Below are 20,929 nucleotides of genomic sequence, written 5' to 3' on the forward strand. Positions count from 1 at the left end.
TGTCAGAGCGTCGGGCTCTGAATCAGGCCCTCTGTATGCCCAGCCGCGGCCGACAGACAGATATTTCCTGTGTTCCTTCCCATGGAAGGAACAGGGAAATGTATCCTCCCCCAGGGGCAGAGTGCAGATGTCGGGCTGATACACTGTGAGAGATCTCGGTGTATGCCGCGGACATCTGCGGCTGGCAGGCTGCCAGATAAAATGTCTGTTGGTCTGTCAGACATTTTATCTGGCCGTGTATGCCCAGCTTTAGTGATCTCATCTCTGAAACGAGCCCCTTTGTTAAATGACACAGCCAACAAATGCAAGGGACAGGGGTGTGTGGTGACCACCCACTCTAATAGGCAGGAGAGCAAATCCTGGTGTAGTTTCTATAGAGGTGAAGCAAGCCCCCATGTTCATCCGCTGTCCTGCTCCACCAGGTATCTGATCCTCTAATAGAGTAACAATGTATAATGGGCCTGATTCAGAACCGGACGCTATTAGCGCTCGCTCGTTCAGAAAAAGGGGCTGGCTATTCAAATGAACCGTTCGCTCTTTGCGGTCTGTTGCCGCCTCTATGTCTGAACGAGCGAACAAAACATGCGGTCGTTTATTTGAAAAATACGCCCCCTGGCCGCTCGCATCATACGTCATGTCCGCTATTTATTAGATTAATCGAGTACATCGACCGGCGTCTGAACTGCTCGCTATTCTTGTGGCTGGTTTTTCCTACCACTATATTGCGAGCAGTTCTGACTATAAAACAACCAAGTGACGTGGTCAATTACGCTGCTGTATTAATTATGCACACCCTTAAAACGCCCGTTTTGACCTTTAAGCACACCTGCGTTCTGAATTCCACTCCCCGTTTTCAAGCACCTTCCCCTGTTACCACCCACATACGCCTCCTGTCACTCAAATAGCAGGCATTCGCTATATAGTGAACAAACGATTTTCGGCCGCACTGACTGGTTCGCGCATGCGTATTACAAACCGTACGCATGCGCAGATGGGCGAACATCGCTCGGAACGAGCGTACGGCCGCTTACGAGCGGCTCTGAATCAGGACCAATGCAAGTGCACAGGCTGGAACCTGACCGCTAGAGGAGGAGGTGGGGCCTCAGGCAGTGGGTCCTACCGGGAATTTCCCCTGTGCCCCTGTGGACCAGTCCGACCCTGTGTACAGGTAGGGCCGCCAAGAGCCGCGCCGCGCCCAGGTGACAGGGGGCGTGGCCTAATCATGGGAGGTGGGGCCACGCCCCCTTAGGAAAAAAAACACATTTTAGCAGCGCCGCTGGGAGGAGGGGCTGTGAGCCCCTCAGCGCGGTGCACAGCCAATGGGGGGGTGCGATCAGCGTGATCGCTCCCCCCATAGGCATAGGAGACCGCTCCAGGGCTGCTGTGATGTAGAAGGGAGGGGGGGCGGTGCCGGACCCGGCCCCCGCCAGGCCCCTCCAGCAAGCCCGGGCTGGTTATTGGTACCCACTCCCCCCCCCCCCTGCGCCCCTGTGTACAGTAACTGTGGGCAGTGTCGAACTGAGGCATGAAGGGCCCACCCGGGAATGCAGTGTTAAGGACCCATGCTTAAGGGGTGTGGTTATCCATTACAGGAGGTGTGGCCAGCCACCCAAAATGCTTGGCTAACCAATAGGTGTAGATTCTATAGAAGGGAACCAATCACCCATAGTGATCAGTGGTACTGCTCCACCAGATAACTGACCATCTAATAGAGTAACAATGAATAATTTGAGGTCTGGAACCTGACACCTTGAAGAGGGGGTGGGCCCTTAGGCAGTGGGCCCCACCGGGGATTTCCCCTGTACCCCTGTGGGCCAGTCCAACCCTGACTGTGGGTACTGTACAATATTCTAGGTAACACATCAAGTATGTACAATATACAGAATCCTCGCCTTGATTTTTAGTGTCATGCTGTATAATTATCATGCTGAAGAAGTTCAGAACTGCAGTGATTTGCATACCTGTACTGTAGGAGGTGTGAGTATCACTGCTTCTATATATAAGAGACGTATGTTAAATAACACACATTTGGCACCATGTCTGGTCGATGCACATACACCCCTCATATGCAGATGCCTGGGCAGGAATCCCAGGGGGCAGAGGTAATAACACAGCTGTTATTGTAATTATATATATATTCTAAATGTTCAGCTAAACATATGGATATATCTTTGCAGAGGAAACCTAAATTCCCTGAATATTTGCACTAATCGTATGTATATATATATTTGTGAATGTTACGAGATAATTTATCAGATTGTATCTACACTGTACGTGCATTTTGTGGTTTGCCTACCTTTAAATAACTGAGCTGTCAATCAGATATAAGTAGAGATGTGCGCTGACCCCCGTGTTTTGGTTTTGGATCTGGATTAATCTTCGTGTTTTGGATTTGCAAAACCATCCTCACGTGATTTTTTTAGTTTTGGATCTGGATTAAAAAAAAAATATATATATATATATAATTTTTAATTTTTTTTTAATCAGCAAAAATCATGTAAGTTTTGCAAACCAAAACCCGAAATTCGGATTTAAAATCCGAATTCCGAACCGCTGGAAGATTAGTGCAGCGAATCGGATTTATCCTGATTTCCTCAGGAGATTAGAACTGCGCCTCGGATCTGTACGGAATCACGAAATTCAGGTGGATTCAGATTTCTGTAGAATGAAATGCACATCTCTATATCTAAGTAAAGTGGTATTAGGAGAAACCAGGACAGAACGTGCACTTATTTATTCTCCTGTAACCGAAGAGGCCTTAATTCACGCACACGTAGAACACATTTATCTCTCGCAGTAGACCGATACTTGCAGTCAGAGCATTAGTTATCCCATAGTCGTCACAAATATGCACAGCGTTCACATTCACGTACTTGTTGGGAAAACATTTTTGTTATATTACTACGTTGTTGTAAGTACTACAGTATGTTGTAAGTAATGGACCCCTTTAATGTATGGGCAGACTAGTTGGCCTTTTGGGCAGATAAATGAAATCTCTGCTGGGAATGTTTAGTGGTGTCTCCTGCTTAACATGGCGCAATGTGGGCGTCCTTGTAGGGTTGGGGTAGATTAGCGAATCCCAATCGCCACAATAATAATGCTGGAATACACTGTGATTTCTGGCAATTGGGCCAATTTTGCACTGTGTGTGTGGTATACAATCAGGAAGCCGGCTTCCCGACTGTCATATCCCGGCGAGGGATGAAATGCCGGGCATCTAGATGTAGTCGTCTGACATTTCCCCGATGCCGGGAGACAGGTGCCTGGCATCCCGATCGAAGGGAAGCCGGGCGCCGTGAGCGGACAGCCGCGGGGGGGAGGGTTAGGTTAAGGGCACCCAGGGGGTCTTAGGGCTAGGCACCCCCCCCGGGAGGGTTAGGGTCAGGCTAGGGGGAGGGAGGGTTAGGGTTAGGCACCCCCGGGGGACTTAGGTTTAAGCAGCGGGAAGGGGGGGGTTAGGGTTAGGCACTTAGAGGGGGGATTAGGGTTAGGCACTTGAGGGGGAGGTTATGGTTAGGCACCCCTAAGGTGGGTTAGGGTTAGGGGATTATGGGCCTGATTCAGAGCCGCTCGTAAGCGGCCGCTCGTTCGTTCTGACCGATGTTCGCTCATCTGCACATGCGTACGGATTGTAATACACATGCGTGAACCAGTCTGTGCGGCCGAAAATCGTTTGTTCGCTATATAGCGAATGCCTGCTACTTTGAGTGACAGGAGGAGGCGTATGTGGGTGGTAACAGGGGAAGGTGCTTGAAAACGGGGAGTGGAATTCAGAACGCAGGCGCGGGCGTTTTAAGGGTGTGCATAATTAATACAGCAGCGCTGTTGGGCTTCCGCTGCCAGGAACTCTGCTTATGTCAGCCAGGCACTGCCGGGAATCGAACCGCCGGCCGTGTGGCCGGTGGTATTTCATACCGATTCCATGTGTGTTTACAAAGCAACCTTGTCATTATCAATCAGGTAATTATCAGCTAGGTTATTATCAATCAGGTCATTATTAGCCATGTGAGCTAATGTGGTCTTCCGGCCTGTCTGTGTCGTTATCTTCTGGCTGTACTACTAAGAGGTCCATATAATGCCAAAATGAGACACATGCATGTGTGGTGGTCAAATTAGACCCTAACCCTTTCACCTAACGCAACGGCTGTTGTGGCACCATTGTCCCGTGCCCCAGTGCCTGGCCAGCGCCAGGAAAGTCCCTGTGTTTCCTACAGTCTAGTGGCTCTCAGGAATTCTCAGAAATTAAAAGGGTGTAGTCACCCAGCCCAGACATTAATGTCTATAATTTATATCACTTAGACAGCTCAGACCTCGCCTATGTTCTCTAAAAGTGTTTTCTTTACAAGCATTTCCTAATTAAACTTTATCTACATGCCAATCTCCTGATTCCGGCTTGCGCTGTGCATGCGTTATTATGTGGCATGTCATTTAGGGGTCTATTCAGCATTGATTTTTTTTACATCACAAGTACAGAAACTATGATTTCCATATTTTTTATGTAACTCCCCTATTCAGCACTGGGATAATGGAGGAGATAACGCAATTACCTTCTCCAGCGAATCCCATCTCGCTGAATCCCGCACTGTAGGGATCAGCCATTGATCTCTACAGTGCTTTAACGCTTTTTGCTATTCAGCAAAGCAAAAAGCATTAAATCACTCGATAAATATTTCCTTTATAAAACGCCATTTCAGAATGGCGTTATGTGAAAAAAATACTTAAATATCCCGAAAACTGCAGGGACAGAGGGGAATTTTCCCATAAGTCCCTGCAGCATCTTATAAGCCCGCCCAGTCTCCGTCCTTGCTGCACTGTGAATGAGCAGTGGCGAACGCAGGATTTCTAGAGGGGGGGTTTCCAAATGCTTGATTTTAGAGTGAGTGTAGCCAGTCCATGAAGAGAGTATAATTAGCACTTATCCAGCTTTAATATGTTACATACAAAGTGTATTGTGTGTCATAATTCCAGCATATACAGGACCAGCGATCACAGTAAGCCATTAGATGTGGCAGTAGGTCCATCCTGTCTGAGCAGAATGTTTTTTTCAGATGTGGGCATCATTCCAGAGCATTGGAGCAAGTCCGGGAGTCTGGGGGAGCAGCAGAAGAACCTAGCATTGCCCTGGACATATATGTACATATCGGTCTCCTTATGTACTGGATAGTGTATTATTATACAGTATTAATTATTAACCCTATTGAGGGTCTATAGCAGTGCACCCCTAACAGTGCATGACTTCCAGATCTCCTAGTTGGTGCACAGGTATATTTATTTCTGGCTGACACATTTAAAAGATCCACAGTTGGTGCTAATCATTTCATTTGTGATACTGAGAAGAACATGCAGCACTAGTAACATTCTACTATATTACTATTTCTATTGTGGTCATGGTGTGTGCTGGGGAGAGGGGTTTCCAGGCAGACGGAAACCCCCCCTGCGTTTGCCTATGATGAGCCCCAGAGCAGTTTATTTATTTTCCATGTTATATACAGTACATAAAGCAGCTGGATACTGGGGATAAGGTACTAGTGTGATAGGAGGCTGTGCTTTAAGTTTTGTACATCATGTGCAGTTGTGAGTTGTCCCATCTGTCTGCAGTGGTTACAGGAAGAGCCTGAACACATAGGAGCTCATTCAGACCCGCTCGCAAGCGCCTATGCGCTCGCAAGCGGGTCGATGGTGGGGCACTGCGCACGCGCCTTGTGAGAAATTCTCTCGTTCCGGGGCTCGCTACAAAAAGGGTGGCTGTCGATGTTGATTGACAGCTCGCCCCGTTTTGTAGGCGGGGTGGGAGGGTGGCCGTACAAACGGAGGCGTTCCTGAAGGAAAGCCTGCCGTTTGTAGGCAGCCCTACTGACATAACCAGTGATGTCAGTAGGGAGCTTCCAGCTCTGTTAGAGCAGGAAGCTCCCTGTGGCTTGCGGTAGACGAGACCCTACCACAAGGGTCTCGTCGCAAGCCCCGATGGTCGCGACGGTCTCAACCATCGCGACCATCACCTAGTCACTCGCTACGAGCAGCCAGAAGGCGGCCTTTCAAAAGAAAAGTGGCCGCCCTCATTCAGAGTGAGCGCTCGCATTTTGCAAGCGGCTCTGAATGAGGTCCATGGACCATGGTCCATTTATCTACTTGTACCATAGATGTGAGTGTGACTGTGCAATAGGAATATGCTGCACTCTACTATTTTCTATGATCCTTTACCCTCTCACACAGCCCTGTCTCCTGGCTGCTTGTCCCAACCTTATCTAAACTCTGCAGTCTCTAATTCTGCGCCTGATTTAGAGGTATGCGCTATTGCAGCTGCCACGGCATCTTTTTACGCAACGCGACTTAATCTGTATGCCAATGCTGCACCCTATGGCTTTCCTACTGAGACGCCATAGGCTGCACCATTAATCTGCCGCTGTGCGCATTGGTCGCACCATCAGACACAGCATCTTTACGGAGATGCAACTGTGCCTTTGGATGCAATCGCTGACCGCGACAAGCTCGCATCTAGCTAGCCACCACCCTGAAACACTTACTGAAATAGCCTCTCTCTGCGTACAAATTCATTCTGCGCCTCCAGCGGCAGTGCAACTCGGACAAATTGCGTAGACTGAAAGTATTGGCCGTTGGCGTGTGGCATCGACAGCGCGCACCCCTGAATCAGTCTCTCTCTCCCTCTTTCTTTTCCTACCTCTCTGTCTTCCTCTCCTCTCCCCCTCTCTCTCACTCCTTAGGTGCACCCCATCTTCTGATGTTGCCAAATAATTCTTGGATTGAGTGATAGATGTGGGTTTTGTGGCTGATATCACATACATAACATAACTCCTGTGCGACAGCCCTACCCCCCAGATCCCTTGTCTTCTTTTTCCTATAACTCAGCATTACGGTGTAATAGCATTACTGCCTCAAAGCACTGAGGTTGTGGGTTCGATTCCCACTACTGTGTGGAGTTTGTATATTCTCCCTGTGCTTGCGTGGGTTTCCTCCGGGTACTCCGGTTTCCTACCACACTCCAAAAAATATGCCGGTAGGTTAATTGGCTCCCAACAAAAATGAAGCGTAATGTGTATGTGTGTGTGTGCATGTGGTAGGGAATATAGGAGCTCATTCAGACCCGCTCGCTAGATGCATACGCTCGCTCCTAGCGTATGCAAATTCGGCAAAGTGACGGCATGGCAGGCGATCGTATGGCAAGGCATAAGCACTCCCACTATGACTTGGCATGCGATCGCCTTGTGTATGTAGACGCCCACCAGCCTGTCTTAAGATGCCCACTTGCGCCCGTCATCTCCAGACCATACCCTACCGCAAGCACTGTGAGCTCTTCAGTGTAAAAACCAGCTAGGTGACATGTACAATGACACTGCCTGTTAATTATGCACGCCTCTGAAACGGCGTTAAGACGCTTGGGCACGCCTACGTTCGCACCTCCACTCCCCCATTTCTAGTGGCCAGCCCCTGTTACCACCCACAAACGGCCTCTCCTGTCACTCAGCTGGGCTGTCTATTCTCGGCGAGAAAGACGCTTCCCGATCTTTCGCACTGGTTTGCGCACGGGCACTGCGATGCATACGCATGCGCAGAGTGTGATAATCAGCCAGCTACGAGTGAACGCTTCTTAGCGACCGGGTCTGAATCGAGCCCATATATTGTAAGCTCCACTGGGGCAGGGACTAATGTGAATGGCCAAATATTCCATGTAAAGCGCTGCGGAATATGTGTGCTCTATATAAACAACTGGTAATAAATTTGTAGGAAAAATCTCAGTTCTACAATATAAAACGCATAGAAATAAAAATGAATTATCAGGCAATTACCCGCGTGTATAATAATACTGTCACCTCTGATAAAAATGCTGCTATTTGAGGTGTTGTCTTGTTAAAAACAATTGTGTCTTCAGATAGAAATTTGAATTGATAAGTTTGTCTATGTAAATATAAACAATCAGGAGTCAGATTATTATCAGGGTAACATCGCTTCATAACATAAACATAATTAGTACGTTAGTGCGGATGCATTGTGTGCAATTAGCGTGTACCTCTGAATCCGGGCCCCCATATTAAAGACCCAGTGTATATTTTAGGATGGAGTGGTGCTCAGGGCCTGTTTCAGATCCGCTCGCAAGTGCATAGCGCTCACAAGCGGGTCGATGGTGGCCCAGTGCGCACGCGCGAGCCCCGGAGCGAGCGCAAAAAGCGCTCGCTCCGTGGCTCACTACAAAAGAGTCAGCTGTCGATGTTGATCGACAGCTCGCCCCGTTTTGTAGGCGTGGCCGGGGGATGGCTTCACAAACGGAGGCGTTCCCAAGCGAACGCCTGCCATTTGTGAGCGGCTCCACTGACATCACCAGTGATGTCAGTGAGAGAGCGTCTGGCTCTATTAGAGCCAGACGCTCTCTGGGGCTTGCGGCCACGAGACCCTACCACAAGGGTCTCGTCGCAAGCTCGATGGTCACCATGGTCTTGACCATGGCGACCATCATCCTGGCCGCTCGCAATAGCTGTGGGTGGTCACCCACAGCTATGCGAGTGGCCAGGAGGCCGCAACTAAAAAAACCAGCGCCCGCTCTGATTCAGAGCGAGCGCTCGCTTTTTGCAAGCGCCTCTGAATCAGGCCCTCAGTTCCTTGAATCAGATTTGATTGATGATAAGCTGCGGAGACATGGAGCCACTATAAGAATGGCCATCGAATGGCTAACCATCGATAGTCACCATTGGGTATGCAGTCGGGAAGCCGGCGGACCTAATCCCGACAGCCGGCTTTCCGAATGCTTAATTGCGGCGAGGGTTAAATGACAGGCGTCTAAATCTAGATGCCTGTCATTTTACCGACGCCGGCAGACCGGCGCCCAGCATCACGATGGAAGGGACGCCGAGCGCGGATAGCCGGGGGGAGGGGGTAGGTTTATGGTTCGCGGGGGGGACTTAGGGTTAGGCACCCCCCCCCGGGAGGTTAGGTTTAGGCGGCGGGGAAGGGGGGGTTAGGTTTAGGCACTTAGAGGGGGGATTAGGGTTAGGTGCTGGGGGGAAGGTTAGGGTTAGGCCCCCCTAAGGGAGGGTTAGGGTTAGGGGGTAGAATTAGCTTAGAGAATACTTACCTTGGACGATCGGGATTTCCTCCTCTGCCGGTATGCCGCTATCGGGATTCCAACCACCGGGCATGGGTCCGGCGGTAACTCATACCGATTCCCACCATTGATGATATGAAACTAGCAATGGAGAGCTATCAAGGGTTTGCACCATCGATGGCCATCCCCGCTGTGGGGCGCAGTGCTAACCTCCATGCCCCCTGTGGTGGGCAAAAGCCATCGCTGAGAAGCTGCCTATTGGTGCTGCACCACTGATGGGAAAACCATCAACCATTGGTGGCAAACCATCGAAGGTTGCAGGCTATCCCTAGGCCACTAGTGATGAATGGTCCCTTACCTAAAAATGCAGAAACAGTGGTTTCTGAATGTGTAACAGCACCGTTCAGCTTAATGAATTGGCCCCTATTTGTAGAAATATTACAGTAGTTAATGCCGATTTAGGGGTAAATGTAAATAGCCTGTGACTTGCAGGCATCGGCAAGATTCCGATGAGCCTGGCCGATATTTTAAAGTGGCAATCATTTACAAGGTAAAACCTACCTGCAAGTTGCAGGCGATTACATTTCCCCCATTGCCTCTTTTCATGCATTGGTGCAGCCCGATAATCCTGGCTATATTGATGAATGATTCAATATGTTCTATTTCTTTATACAATTGTTGACATCTTTATACTTGATTAACCTGTAGTGTATTATTATATCTCCCTAGTCTGGCATGCTTACAACATCGTCTGGGCATCCCATTGGTGAGCCAGGGCGATCATTGACCGTTGGCCCCCGAGGACCACTTCTCATGCAGGATGTGTTCTTCATAGAGGAAATGGCTCATTTTGTCAGAGAGCGGATCCCGGAGAGGGTGGTGCACGCACGTGGAGCGGGTGAGAAATGCTGAACGCAGCCGGGAAAATATCCATAGAAATGTCTCATATCCATACAGTCATAGCCATTGCTCTGAACGAGCAGCTCTACTCCCTGCCAGCCAGAATTGCCCGTACTTACTATCATCTACACAGGCACTGTCCATATAAAATGCAGAGATTGGGATAATATTACATCTGTCCGAATAGGAATAACGCCTCATACAATTTTTGAAAGCTGAAATCTAAGTCACCCATTTCCCATGGACTCTGGGTGATTGGAAAAGACAGAGGGCCTGATTCAGAGCTGCTCGTAAGCGGCCGCTCGTTCGTTCTGAGCGATGTTCGCTCATCTGCGCATGCGTACGGATTGTAATACGCATGCGCGAACCAGTCTGTGCGGCCAAAAATCGTTTGTTCGCTATATAGCGAATGCCTGCTATTTTGAATGACAGGAGGAGGCGTATGTGGGTGGTAACAGGGGAAGGTGCTTGAAAACGGGGAGTGGAAAACAGAACGCAGGCGTGCTTAAAGGTCAAAACGGGCGTTTTAAGGGTGTGCATAATTAAAACAGCAGCGTCATTGACCACGTCACCTGGTTGTTTTATAGTCAGAACTGCTCGCAATATAGTGGTAGGAAAAACCAACCACAAGAATAGCGAGCAGTTCATACGCTGTTCTATGTACTCGATTAATCTAATAAATAGCGGACATGACGTATGATGCGAGCGGCCAGGGGGCGTTTTTATCAAAATTTCGACCGCAAGTTTTGCTCGCTCGTTCAGACTTAGAGGCGTGAACAGACCGCAAAGAGCGAACGGTTCATTTGAATAGCCACCTCTTTTTTTTAAACGAACGACCGCAAATAGCGAGCGGCTCTGAATCAGGCCCAGAGATAAATGTCATCCCCCAACGGGCCAATGCTGATTACTGATGTCCGAGAAGGGGATGTGGACTCATAGCAGGTTCACCCATGATACAGTCTGGGGGTGTATAGTTACTAAGGTGCAGGTTTTTAGAAGTGGAACTGTTGCCCATAGCAACCAATCAGATTCTACTTATTCATCTAGCACCTTCTAGAAGATAATAGCTACAATCTGATTGGTTGCTATGGGCAACAATGCATCTCCACTTCTAAAAACTTTCACTTTAGTAAATATACCCCTAGGCATATAGAGCCCATAGAACCCAGATTACTTGAACCCATTTCTATGCACTTTTTCTTTTTTTGACAAATGGAGGTGGTTTCGGGGTATATTGGACGTAGTTTGGGCACATTGGCCTTTGTCGTTTTTATTTTGCCACTGGTAATATTGACAGGTACTATATGAATAGCTGAAATTTATATATTATCATTTATATAGTGCATGCAGATTCCGTGGCAAATTTCAGAGAATATTTTAGTCATTCACATCAGTCCCTGCCCCAGAGGAGCTTGCAATCTATATACCCTACCACATCGACAGCCTCCCTCCTCAGCCCAACACACAATACTTATGGGCTGAGGAGGGTCCGGGGAGGCCGCTGAGCACTAGCTGTTTCTGCTCTCTCCCTGCCCTAATGTGCCACACAGCTGCACTGCTGTAGCCGACAGTGTTAGTGGGCAGGAGGCAAGAGTTACAGGCGATCAAGGTAATTTGCCACTAGTGGGAGGAAAACAGAACACTTGGAGACACCCCACGCAAGCACAGGAAGAACATACAAACTCTGCACAGATAGGGCCTTGGTAGGAACTAAGGGCCTGATTCAGAGCCGGACGCTCTGACCAGAGCGCTCGCTCTGAATCAGGGCCGGCCTAGCTTAAAATGGAGCGGCCTCCTGGCCGCTCGCATAGCTGTGGGTGACCAGCCACAGCTTATGCGAGCGGCCAAAAAGATGATCGCGATGGTAAAGACCATCTTGACCATCGGGCTTGCGACGAGACCCTTGTGGTAGGGTCTCGTCTGCCGCAAGCCCGGAGTGCTTTTGGCTCTATCAGAGCCAAAAACACTCCCACTGACATCACTAGTGATGTCAGTGGGGCCGGACCCAGACGGTAGGCGTTTCCATGGGAACGCCTCCATCTGGGCAGCCACTCCCCCGGCACGCCCACCAAAGGGGGCGTGCTGTCACTCAACATTGACAGCACGCCCCCTTTGGTGCGAGACCCCGAGCGACGGCTTCCCCGTCGCCGCCGGGTCTTGTGCATGCGCACGACGGAGGTGCCTCCGTCGTGCGCATGCGCATTTGGGTATCATCGACCCGCTTGCGAGCGTACAGCGCTCGCGAGCGGGTCTGAATGAGACCCTAAACCCAAGACCTCAGAAAACTAATAATTGCACCACAGTGCTTTTACACTATTGACCAGAAGTTTTCACTGCGGATTTTCCATGCGCACATCTACATAGACTGGTTTCGGTGAGAATTGAGTTAACCCATACTGCTCCAGGCCAGTATCTTCTGTAAATGGTGTTAATGAGAGAATCCTTGCTGCATACTATTACAGAAACCAATATCGCTACATTAATTGCTATACATTCAGATAAGAGCTCACTGTAACATGTCACATATCTGATATCTGAATGTCTATTTTCTTATCTTCCAGGAGCGTTTGGCTATTTTGAAGTCACTCATGATATCACCAAGTACTGTAAAGCCAGCGTGTTCCAGCACGTCGGAAAGAAGACGCCAGTCGCTGTCCGGTTCTCCACTACTAGTAAGTTATAAAGGGGATGGTGATATGGAAAGTTCCATATTCTGTTACTTGTCCCGGGACGGTGGAGATCTGCATGTGCCTGGCTCTGAAGGGCCCAGGTGTAACCTGGGTTAGTTGTCTCAGGCACCACAGTTTTAGGGGCAGCAAACGTAAGTACATACTGTACATTTAAAAATGTAGCGTGCGCGACTTTATGCTAAAACCTGAACAAGCCCTTCCCTGGTGTACAGCCATTCATCTTTAGACCTGAAATACCGCTTGGAGCATCTTTAGACGTTACCATCGGACGAAACATCGAAACTTGCACCGGCCCCATGATAGGTGCACATTATTCATCGGAGTATGTCCTCTGATGTGAGCAACTAACTGTCTGAGGGGCTGATTCGGCAGCAGATGCAATTCCGATGCATACGCAGTTTGAGCGTTTATTCACCATTGCGCATGCGTGTAAGTCGCTCTGCCCCTGCGGTCGCGATTGCTTTGCTGTTCCGTATGCACTAAGGATCCCTTCGCAAAGTGAGTGTCATGTGGTCAGTGTTTTGGGGTGGTAACGGAGGGGGCGGTGGTTAGAAAAAAGCAGGCGTGTCTGACCGTTTAAACAACGTTTCATGGGTGTGCATAAATCAGCCGCTGCGATTGCATTTGTAGCATGAGAGCTCTTTTTGTGTGGGGAGAACTACATTGTTTGCGGTTAGTCAGACCTGCCGTAAGATGCTGCGTGACTGGCTGATGTGTATCGATGGTACCGATGTTTACGTAGGAGTGCGTCATTGGATGGATATTAGAAGGCGGCATTGGGCGTCTTGATGCCGGCTGTGCTTTGGCAGATATTAGCATACTTTCACTGCTGAGTTCTGTGCGAAATCACAGATGCTTTCGAATTAGCGTCCTCTGCTGATTCAGGCCCTGGGTTCGCAAAACACCCGCGTCACTCCAATAACACGCCCATAAGGTGAACTATCTTTGTGCATCTGAATTGTCACTGCCCAGGAAAGTGCGTACACACTGTGAGATGCCTGCGCCGTGTCACTTGTTTTCAACTTACTGTAGACGCATGAGCTGAGCAGTTGAAAAACATTGACCATTTGTGCGAATATTGATATTACGTCCAACCCTGAATCAATATCACTAATTTATACAAAAGCAGGCAGGTGAAAATAAAACTTTTTCACCTACTTTTGTAGAAATTTTATTTTTGGGCCATTCATCAAAAAGGTAACACAGGAGATATCAAAGATATATCTCCCCATACACTAGTATCACAGATATATCTCCCCATACACTAGTATCACAGATATCTCCTGCTTACCTTCCTCTCCCGGAATGGCCCGCTGTCCCCATACACTAGTATCACAGATATCTCCTGCTTACCTTTCTCTCCCGGAATGGCCCGCCGTCCCCATACACTAGTATCACAGATATCTCCTTCTTATCTTTCTCTCCCGAAGTAGCCCGCTGTCCCCATACACTAGTATCACAGATATCTCCTGCTTACCTTCCTCTTGAGGAATGGCCGCTGTCCCCATACACTAGTATGAAAAGATATCTCCTGCTTACCTTCCTCTTGAGGAATGGCCCGCTGTCCCCATACACTAGTATCACAAATATCTCCTTCTTTCTCTCCTGATGTAGCCAGCTGTCCCTATACACTAGAATGGGGACAGAAATTCATCAAACTCCAAAAATACAACATTTTCGGAGCTTGACTGCGAGAGAATTCGCCATCTTCAGATGGCGTTTGCTCCAGCAACATACTCTTTCCCTATGGGAAGGAGTCCCGGGTCTGCGAAGAGGTATCCTTTTGGATTCCTCCCCCCCTGTCCGTATCCTTCTGCCGGATGCCAGGGCTTTTGTGCGACTACCTGAACTCTTGGTCATGCAGGCGCACTAGTTTCACTGCTCAGAAAAGTGCAGTGAAAAGACCCGGGGAGACAGCTGATTTTTTTAATCAGCTGTTTCCGTGCCGGAGCCACGAGTCTAAGTGTTAATTATCAAGGTCCTAGTGGACCAAGATAATTAACATAATTAATAGAGCCCTATGCCTCTTCAGAAATGTACCATTTGTTTTAAATAACCACATCCAACAATGATAAAATGTAATTGCATGACAGTGAATACCTAGGGTGTAAATTTACTAAAGTGAGAGTTTTTAGAAGTGGAGATGTTGCCCATAGCAACCAATCTGTTCTAGCTATTATCTTCTAGAAGGTGCTAGTTAAATGTTAAGTGGAATCTGATTGGTTGCTATGGGCAACATCTCCACTTCTAAAAACTCTCACTTTAGTAAATCTAGAGCCCATGAGTCTCACTTAACAATCGGGTAACCTTACCATCTCCACCCTGCAGCAACATTGTGTACCCCACAGATGCCACTTGCAATAACGTATTCTCCAAGAAAAAAGAATATGTAAAAAAACAGCATCCTCGCTATAGTCCTGCACTTTGCACTACCAGGAACCACCCTTTTTTGTATTTTTTTTACAGGTGGGGAATCTGGAACTTCGGATCTAGAACGAGACCCTCGCGGATTTGCAGTAAAATTCTACACAGAACAAGGGAACTGGGACATTGTTGGGAACAACACTCCAGTATTTTTCTTCAGAGATCCAAGTCTGGTCAGTACATAGCTTTTATGATGTCAGGAAGTGATGCTTTATATCATCAGTATCAGTGACATGGAGAGTGTGCGCCGGGCTGTTACCAGGAACTGTGGGCACTATCCATACGGCCCCCAATGATTAAGTATCCACCTAGCAGTGGGGGATACTTAACACCGGAGCAATTCATCATGGGGACAGCTGCTTCGAAAACATGTCCCCGCGATTAGTAGCTGCGTTGCTTACCTGTCCCCGCCGCCGGCTTCTACACATGTGCAAAGCCGCCGGGGAGGTGGTGAGGAGGCGGCAGAGGTATGCGCTCGGATCCCCCTTTCGTATCCCCGGAACCCCTTCCCAAAGGAAGGAGCGGGGTTACGAGAACAAGCGCCATATGAAGATGACGCTTGTTCTCGCAATCAAACTCCGAAAACTTTCAGTTTTCGGAGTTTGCTGAATATCAGGTGGTTCTATTCGGACCCCTGATGATGAATGGCCCGGTTAATGGGTCATTTATCCTTTGATGAATAGGACCCAAATGACTTTTGGTTGAGCTTATGCTCTCATAAAAGATGAAGTATAGAGGAGCTTGTGTTGCCTGACTGTTGTTACATGCGAACGAAGTAAAGTAGAGTTTATGATGCTTGCCTATAGATGAAATACAGATAATTTTGGATGAGCCTGTGCTGCATGGCTGTTATTAGACATAAAGCAAATATGAGCCTGTGCTGCCTGGCTGTTGTTAGAAATAAAGCATGGATGAGCCTGTGCTGCCTGGCTGTTATTAGAGATAAAGCATGGATGAGCCTGTGCTGCCTGGCTGTTTTTAGAGATAAAGCATGGAGGAGTCTGTGCTGCCTGGCTGTTGTTAGAGATAAAGCATGGATGAGACTGTGGTGCATGGCTGTTATTAGAGGTAAAGCGTGGATGAGACTGTGGTGCCTGGCTGTTATTATAGGTAAAGTGTGGAGGAGTCTGTGCTGCCTGGCTGTTATTAGAGGTAAAGCATGGATGAGACTGTGGTGCCTGGCTGTTATTAGAGGTAAAGCATGGATGAGCCTGTGCTGCCTGGCTGTTATTAGAGGTAAAGCGTGGATGAGACTGTGCTGCCTGGCTGTTATTATAGGTAAAGTGTGGAGGAGTCTGTGCTGCCTGGCTGTTATTATAGGTAAAGTGTGGAGGAGTCTGTGCTGCCTGGCTGTTATTAGAGGTAAAGTGTGGAGGAGTCTGTACTGCCTGGCTGTTATTATAGGTAAAGTGTGGAGGAGTCTGTGCTGCCTGGCTGTTATTATAGGTAAAGTGTGGAGGAGTCTGTGCTGCCTGGCTGTTATTATAGGTAAAGTGTGGAGGAGTCTGTGCTGCCTGGCTGTTATTAGAGGTAAGCATGGATGAGACTGTGGTGCCTGGCTGTTTTATTAGAGGCAAAGCATGGATGAGACTGTGGTGTCTGGCTGTTGGATCTGAATGAAGGTGGAGAAGATTTTGCTATTATCACAGGTATTAAATAATTCCTGCTTCCATGCTGACGCCCGTTATAAAAGCATTCACTGCCTGTGTACAGTGTATCTCCTGTGATCCTATAAAGGATTATACTGCGCACTGTAATATTTAGTATTGAACAGAAATTTTCAATCTTGCTTGTATGTAAAATGTTTATCTGTTTCAGACCACATGTTAATGTATCTCTTGCAGTTTCCCTCATTTTCCCACGCCCAAAAGAGAAATCCGCAGACGCATCTGAAGGACCCGAACATGTTGTGGGATTTTTTGAGCTTGCGCCCTGAAAGTCTACATGAGGTACCTCGAGTTGCATGTTGGCACTGCCGTATTTGGGAAGAGGGTTCTGGCTGAGCTGTAACACTGGAGAACACTGGTACTTGTAGACATTCTATTGAACAGATTGAGATTGTGATCAGCCAAACCTCCAGAGGTAACAGCAGGACCTATCCCGGGACCTCATTCAGTTTATTAAAGGGTTAACTCAGGAGAAATCCTGATGGCAATGGGGACCCGGTGCTGCCTTTCCGGCATCAGCGAAGCCTCAAGGCACTGCCGGGTCCCCGTGTCATGCGCATACGCATACGGACCGTCGCGAATGTACATTACACAAACACGCCTGTTGCTGGCAGCGTTAAGCGGAGGATCTCGCAGACGAGGAGGACTTCGCTGGACCTTGCCAGACTGGTAAGTATTGGTAAATACCAGTCGCTTTTATTATTGAAACACACATGTGGGCAATTCTATTAATTTATTAGTTGTTCCTAGCACTATCTATTTTTACCATAATTTTCTTTATACATTACCAAACTTACAGTAGTAGAAATGTGTATTTAGACAAAGTGATACATTGGTTTGTTGCAACTTATTATGTAACAGTTGCTAGGATATTGGGGAACTAGGATAAATAGCATCTGCGGACAGGTAAAGGGCAAAATTTACTAAGCGGCGGTTTGACTGCGGTTTCTATTCTATTCTAAACCCCGGGGGTTTGGTGGCGGTTTTGCAGCGGTTTCTAAATGACAGCCCTGTTCTATTCTATTCTAAAATGTGCTTTGACTGTGGTTTGGCGGCGGTTTTGCTATCTGCAGATTTACTAAGGCCAAAACCGCAGCAAAACTGCAATCAAAACACATTTTAGAATAGAATAGAACAGGGCTGTCATTTAGAAACCGCTGCAAAACCGTCACCAAACCCCCAGGGTTTAGAACAGAATAGAAACCACCGTCAAACCGCCACTTAGTAAATTTTGCCCACTATATTTATATTTTCTCACCTTACTTTAGTGATGATAATTAGTGCAGGGAATTTATTTATGAATAATTGATGTTTACTATATAATGTTAACAATGTAATAAAAGTTATGTTTTAATGATTTAACGTGAGCAGTGCACTGTAACACTATTCGTTTTCATGTACCCGGTGTATGACTTTTGTAGTGGGTAGCACCTCTTTATCGGGAATTTAATGTTAATGACAAATTGATTTTGAAGAGAAGGTCACACACTGCTGTGGTTCTTCCTCTTTCTTGCAAGTTGTGACCATTGCTAAACACTTTGATCTATTTGCCCAGACACACGGTATGACAGTTTGAGCAGATCTGGGCATTCGGTGGTTGGGCTGTATGAGCGTAAGGGTAGTAAGTTTGCTGAGTAAGGGGGATATGTATCAAATCTAAAGAGAACAAGTGGAGAAATCACCCATAGCAACCAATCAGCTTGTAGCTGTCTTTGATCTAGTTCATTCTACACAAGTGATAGGTAAAAGCCGATTGGTTGCTATGGGTAACTTCTCCACTGGTCCTCTTTAGAAGAGTTCTACAGTACATCTCCATATAAATTACTGACATGGAAGGTGAAGCAGGACAACGTCAACTTTATTACAGATAACATTCTGCGGCATAGAATAAACTGTGCACCCTCTGTTATTACCGTCCAGGTTTTTGTCACACACCGGCATATACATGTCCACTATTAGTAACGAGCTTTCTATTACGTAAGTAAAGAACTAACATGTCCCCATCCTGCTCACGAGTAGGTCACCCAATTATTTTCTGACCGAGGCATTCCCGATGGGTTCCGACACATGGATGGATTTTCAAACCACGCCTTCAAACTGGTGAATGCTCGAGGAGAGGCGGTGTATGCCAAATTCATCTACAAGGTGTGTATCCGGTGCTCATTAATATCCGCCAACTAATAATGATTGCAGCCTGATTCGGAGGTGCACGCTAACTGCACGCAATGGCGACATTCATGTAGCTGGGCGGGTTTGGAAGTACTGCGCATGCGACCCGAATGTTACCGAAGTGAGAGAAGCAGAACGAATTTGGACGCCAGAGCCCTGGATGTCAATGGGAGTTTCTGGGAAGTGACAGGGTGGGCGGTAAGGCAGACGCAGGCATGTCACGGCCGCGTCACTGAAAGCGACTGCTTGTAAAGACTCATTAGCTCTAACACATGATGCCATGTTTAGATGGATAAATTGCACTTGCCGTAGGGCTGATGTAGGCATTGGTGGTGCGATGTTGCAGCGATGATGCCTCTAAAGTGGGCGTCTCAGTAGGAAGAACATCGATGGCAGCATCGTCATGCAGATGCAGCAAAGGATGAATCAGGCTGAAAGTGGGACTGTTGGGAGGTATGGGTAGAGCGAGTGGGAATGTGGATTGACTTGAGGTCAAAGATGTAGGTAGGGGATTAGGGAGGGATTAACTGCTTTGAATGTTGGGGGTGGGGGAGATGTATCAAACCTCGGAGAGATAAAGTGAAGAAGTTGCCCATAGCAACCAATTAGCTGACATTTCAAAGACTGTGTTATATAAATCATACCTCCCAACATGACCCTCTCCAGGAGGGACACGATGCTCTGGTCCTGGACTTCCCTGGTAAGAGGTGGGGCTGCAGCACAGTTCAAAAGTCAAATAGGGGAGTCACACCAACTGTCATTTCACACACTGCCCAACATCACTGGCCGGGACTCACTGGCAGTTGGTGTGACTCGCCTATTTGAATTTTGGACTGTGCTGCATCCCCACCTCTGGAGCCTCCACCAATCATAAATTACCAGGGAAGTCCAGGACCAGAGCATTGTGTCCCTCCTGGAGAGGGTCATGTTGGGAGGTATGTAAATGACAGAAGCTAAGTAGTTGCTTTGGGCAACTTCTCCACTTTATCTCTCTCCAAGGATTGATACATCTCCCCATGGGTGAGGAGCCTAAACTGTATGTCTGTAGGGGAAGGGGAGCCAGTGAAGGAGAGGCGAGGTGGCATCAGAGCGATGAGATAGGGAAGATTAGAAGAGCAGCGTCATTGAGGAAAGATGTAATCAGGGCCGCAATTAGGGGTGAGCGACCGATGTCGTCGCACAACCTGGAACGTCACCCGGCAACGCTGTGTATACAGCTGCACCGAGCATCTCCTAGATGCTTTGTGCACTGCTGCATTTCCGGATGCTGGACTTCCCCGTCCCTATAAGCAATATCATGACATTATGCGCAAAGGGGGCGGCACAGGGCACAGTAAGCCCTGTTATGGCACTTCATGTAATAGGGAAAGGCAAGAGACAGGAAGAGCAGGAGCTTATATATCTCCTACTTCTGGTTCAAAAGTTGTTCGGAAACTTCCACCAACTGTAGGAGCTTCAGAACCGCCTTGTCCCGATTCTTACACAGCCCTCTCCGTGTGCCACTGCTGGGTGATCTGGAAAATAGGGACAGCAGCGGGGGAAGGTTGTCCCCATACACATTTTCACTTTTATTTTTCTAAACCCTACAGTCTAACCAAGGTGTAAAATACGTGGTCAAAGAGAAAGCACGTTCCCTGGCCGGGAAAAACCCAGATTATGCTCTTAGAGATCTGCAAACCGCCATAAACAAGGGAGACTTCCCGTCTTGGACATTGTACATCCAGGTCTTGACCTTCGAGCAAGCCAGGAAGCTGCCGTATAATCCCTTCGATGTCACTAAGGTAAGATTAGTAATGGGAGGGTTGCAGAAGAGACAGCAGCGCAAACCTGAGGCCTGAGAGGGGCGGGACCAGGATCTCCGTCGGCCGACGGAGATTTCCTGACCTCTTTTACTCATCTGCGGCGGCCAGCTTACGTGACCCCATGGTCACTCAGCCGGCTGTTGGACACGCACATGATCCGTTGCTGCATCCAAGGACGCAGCTTGGGTCAGTAATGCATGCAGGAGGCATGACGCCTCCTGC

General features: G+C 48.1%; 1 protein-coding gene across 1 annotated transcript in view; it reads left to right on the plus strand.

Annotated features, from left to right (window-relative positions):
• Positions 1-2,036: 2,036 nt before the first annotated feature.
• Positions 2,037-20,929, plus strand: part of LOC148482028 (catalase-like) — a 40,070-nt gene continuing 21,177 nt past the window's right edge. Inside the window, exons 1-7 of the mRNA XM_088452638.1 lie at positions 2,037-2,102; positions 9,785-9,953; positions 12,517-12,627; positions 15,112-15,242; positions 16,914-17,018; positions 18,756-18,881; positions 20,495-20,686. Of these exons, the coding sequence (XP_088308764.1) occupies positions 2,037-2,102; positions 9,785-9,953; positions 12,517-12,627; positions 15,112-15,242; positions 16,914-17,018; positions 18,756-18,881; positions 20,495-20,686 (900 nt within the window). The remainder of the gene's footprint in view (positions 2,103-9,784; positions 9,954-12,516; positions 12,628-15,111; positions 15,243-16,913; positions 17,019-18,755; positions 18,882-20,494; positions 20,687-20,929) is intronic.

Source organism: Taudactylus pleione, unplaced genomic scaffold (assembly GCF_031769625.1).
Source record: "Taudactylus pleione unplaced genomic scaffold, aTauple2 ptg000555l, whole genome shotgun sequence".
Taxonomy (NCBI): Eukaryota; Metazoa; Chordata; class Amphibia; order Anura; family Myobatrachidae; genus Taudactylus; species Taudactylus pleione.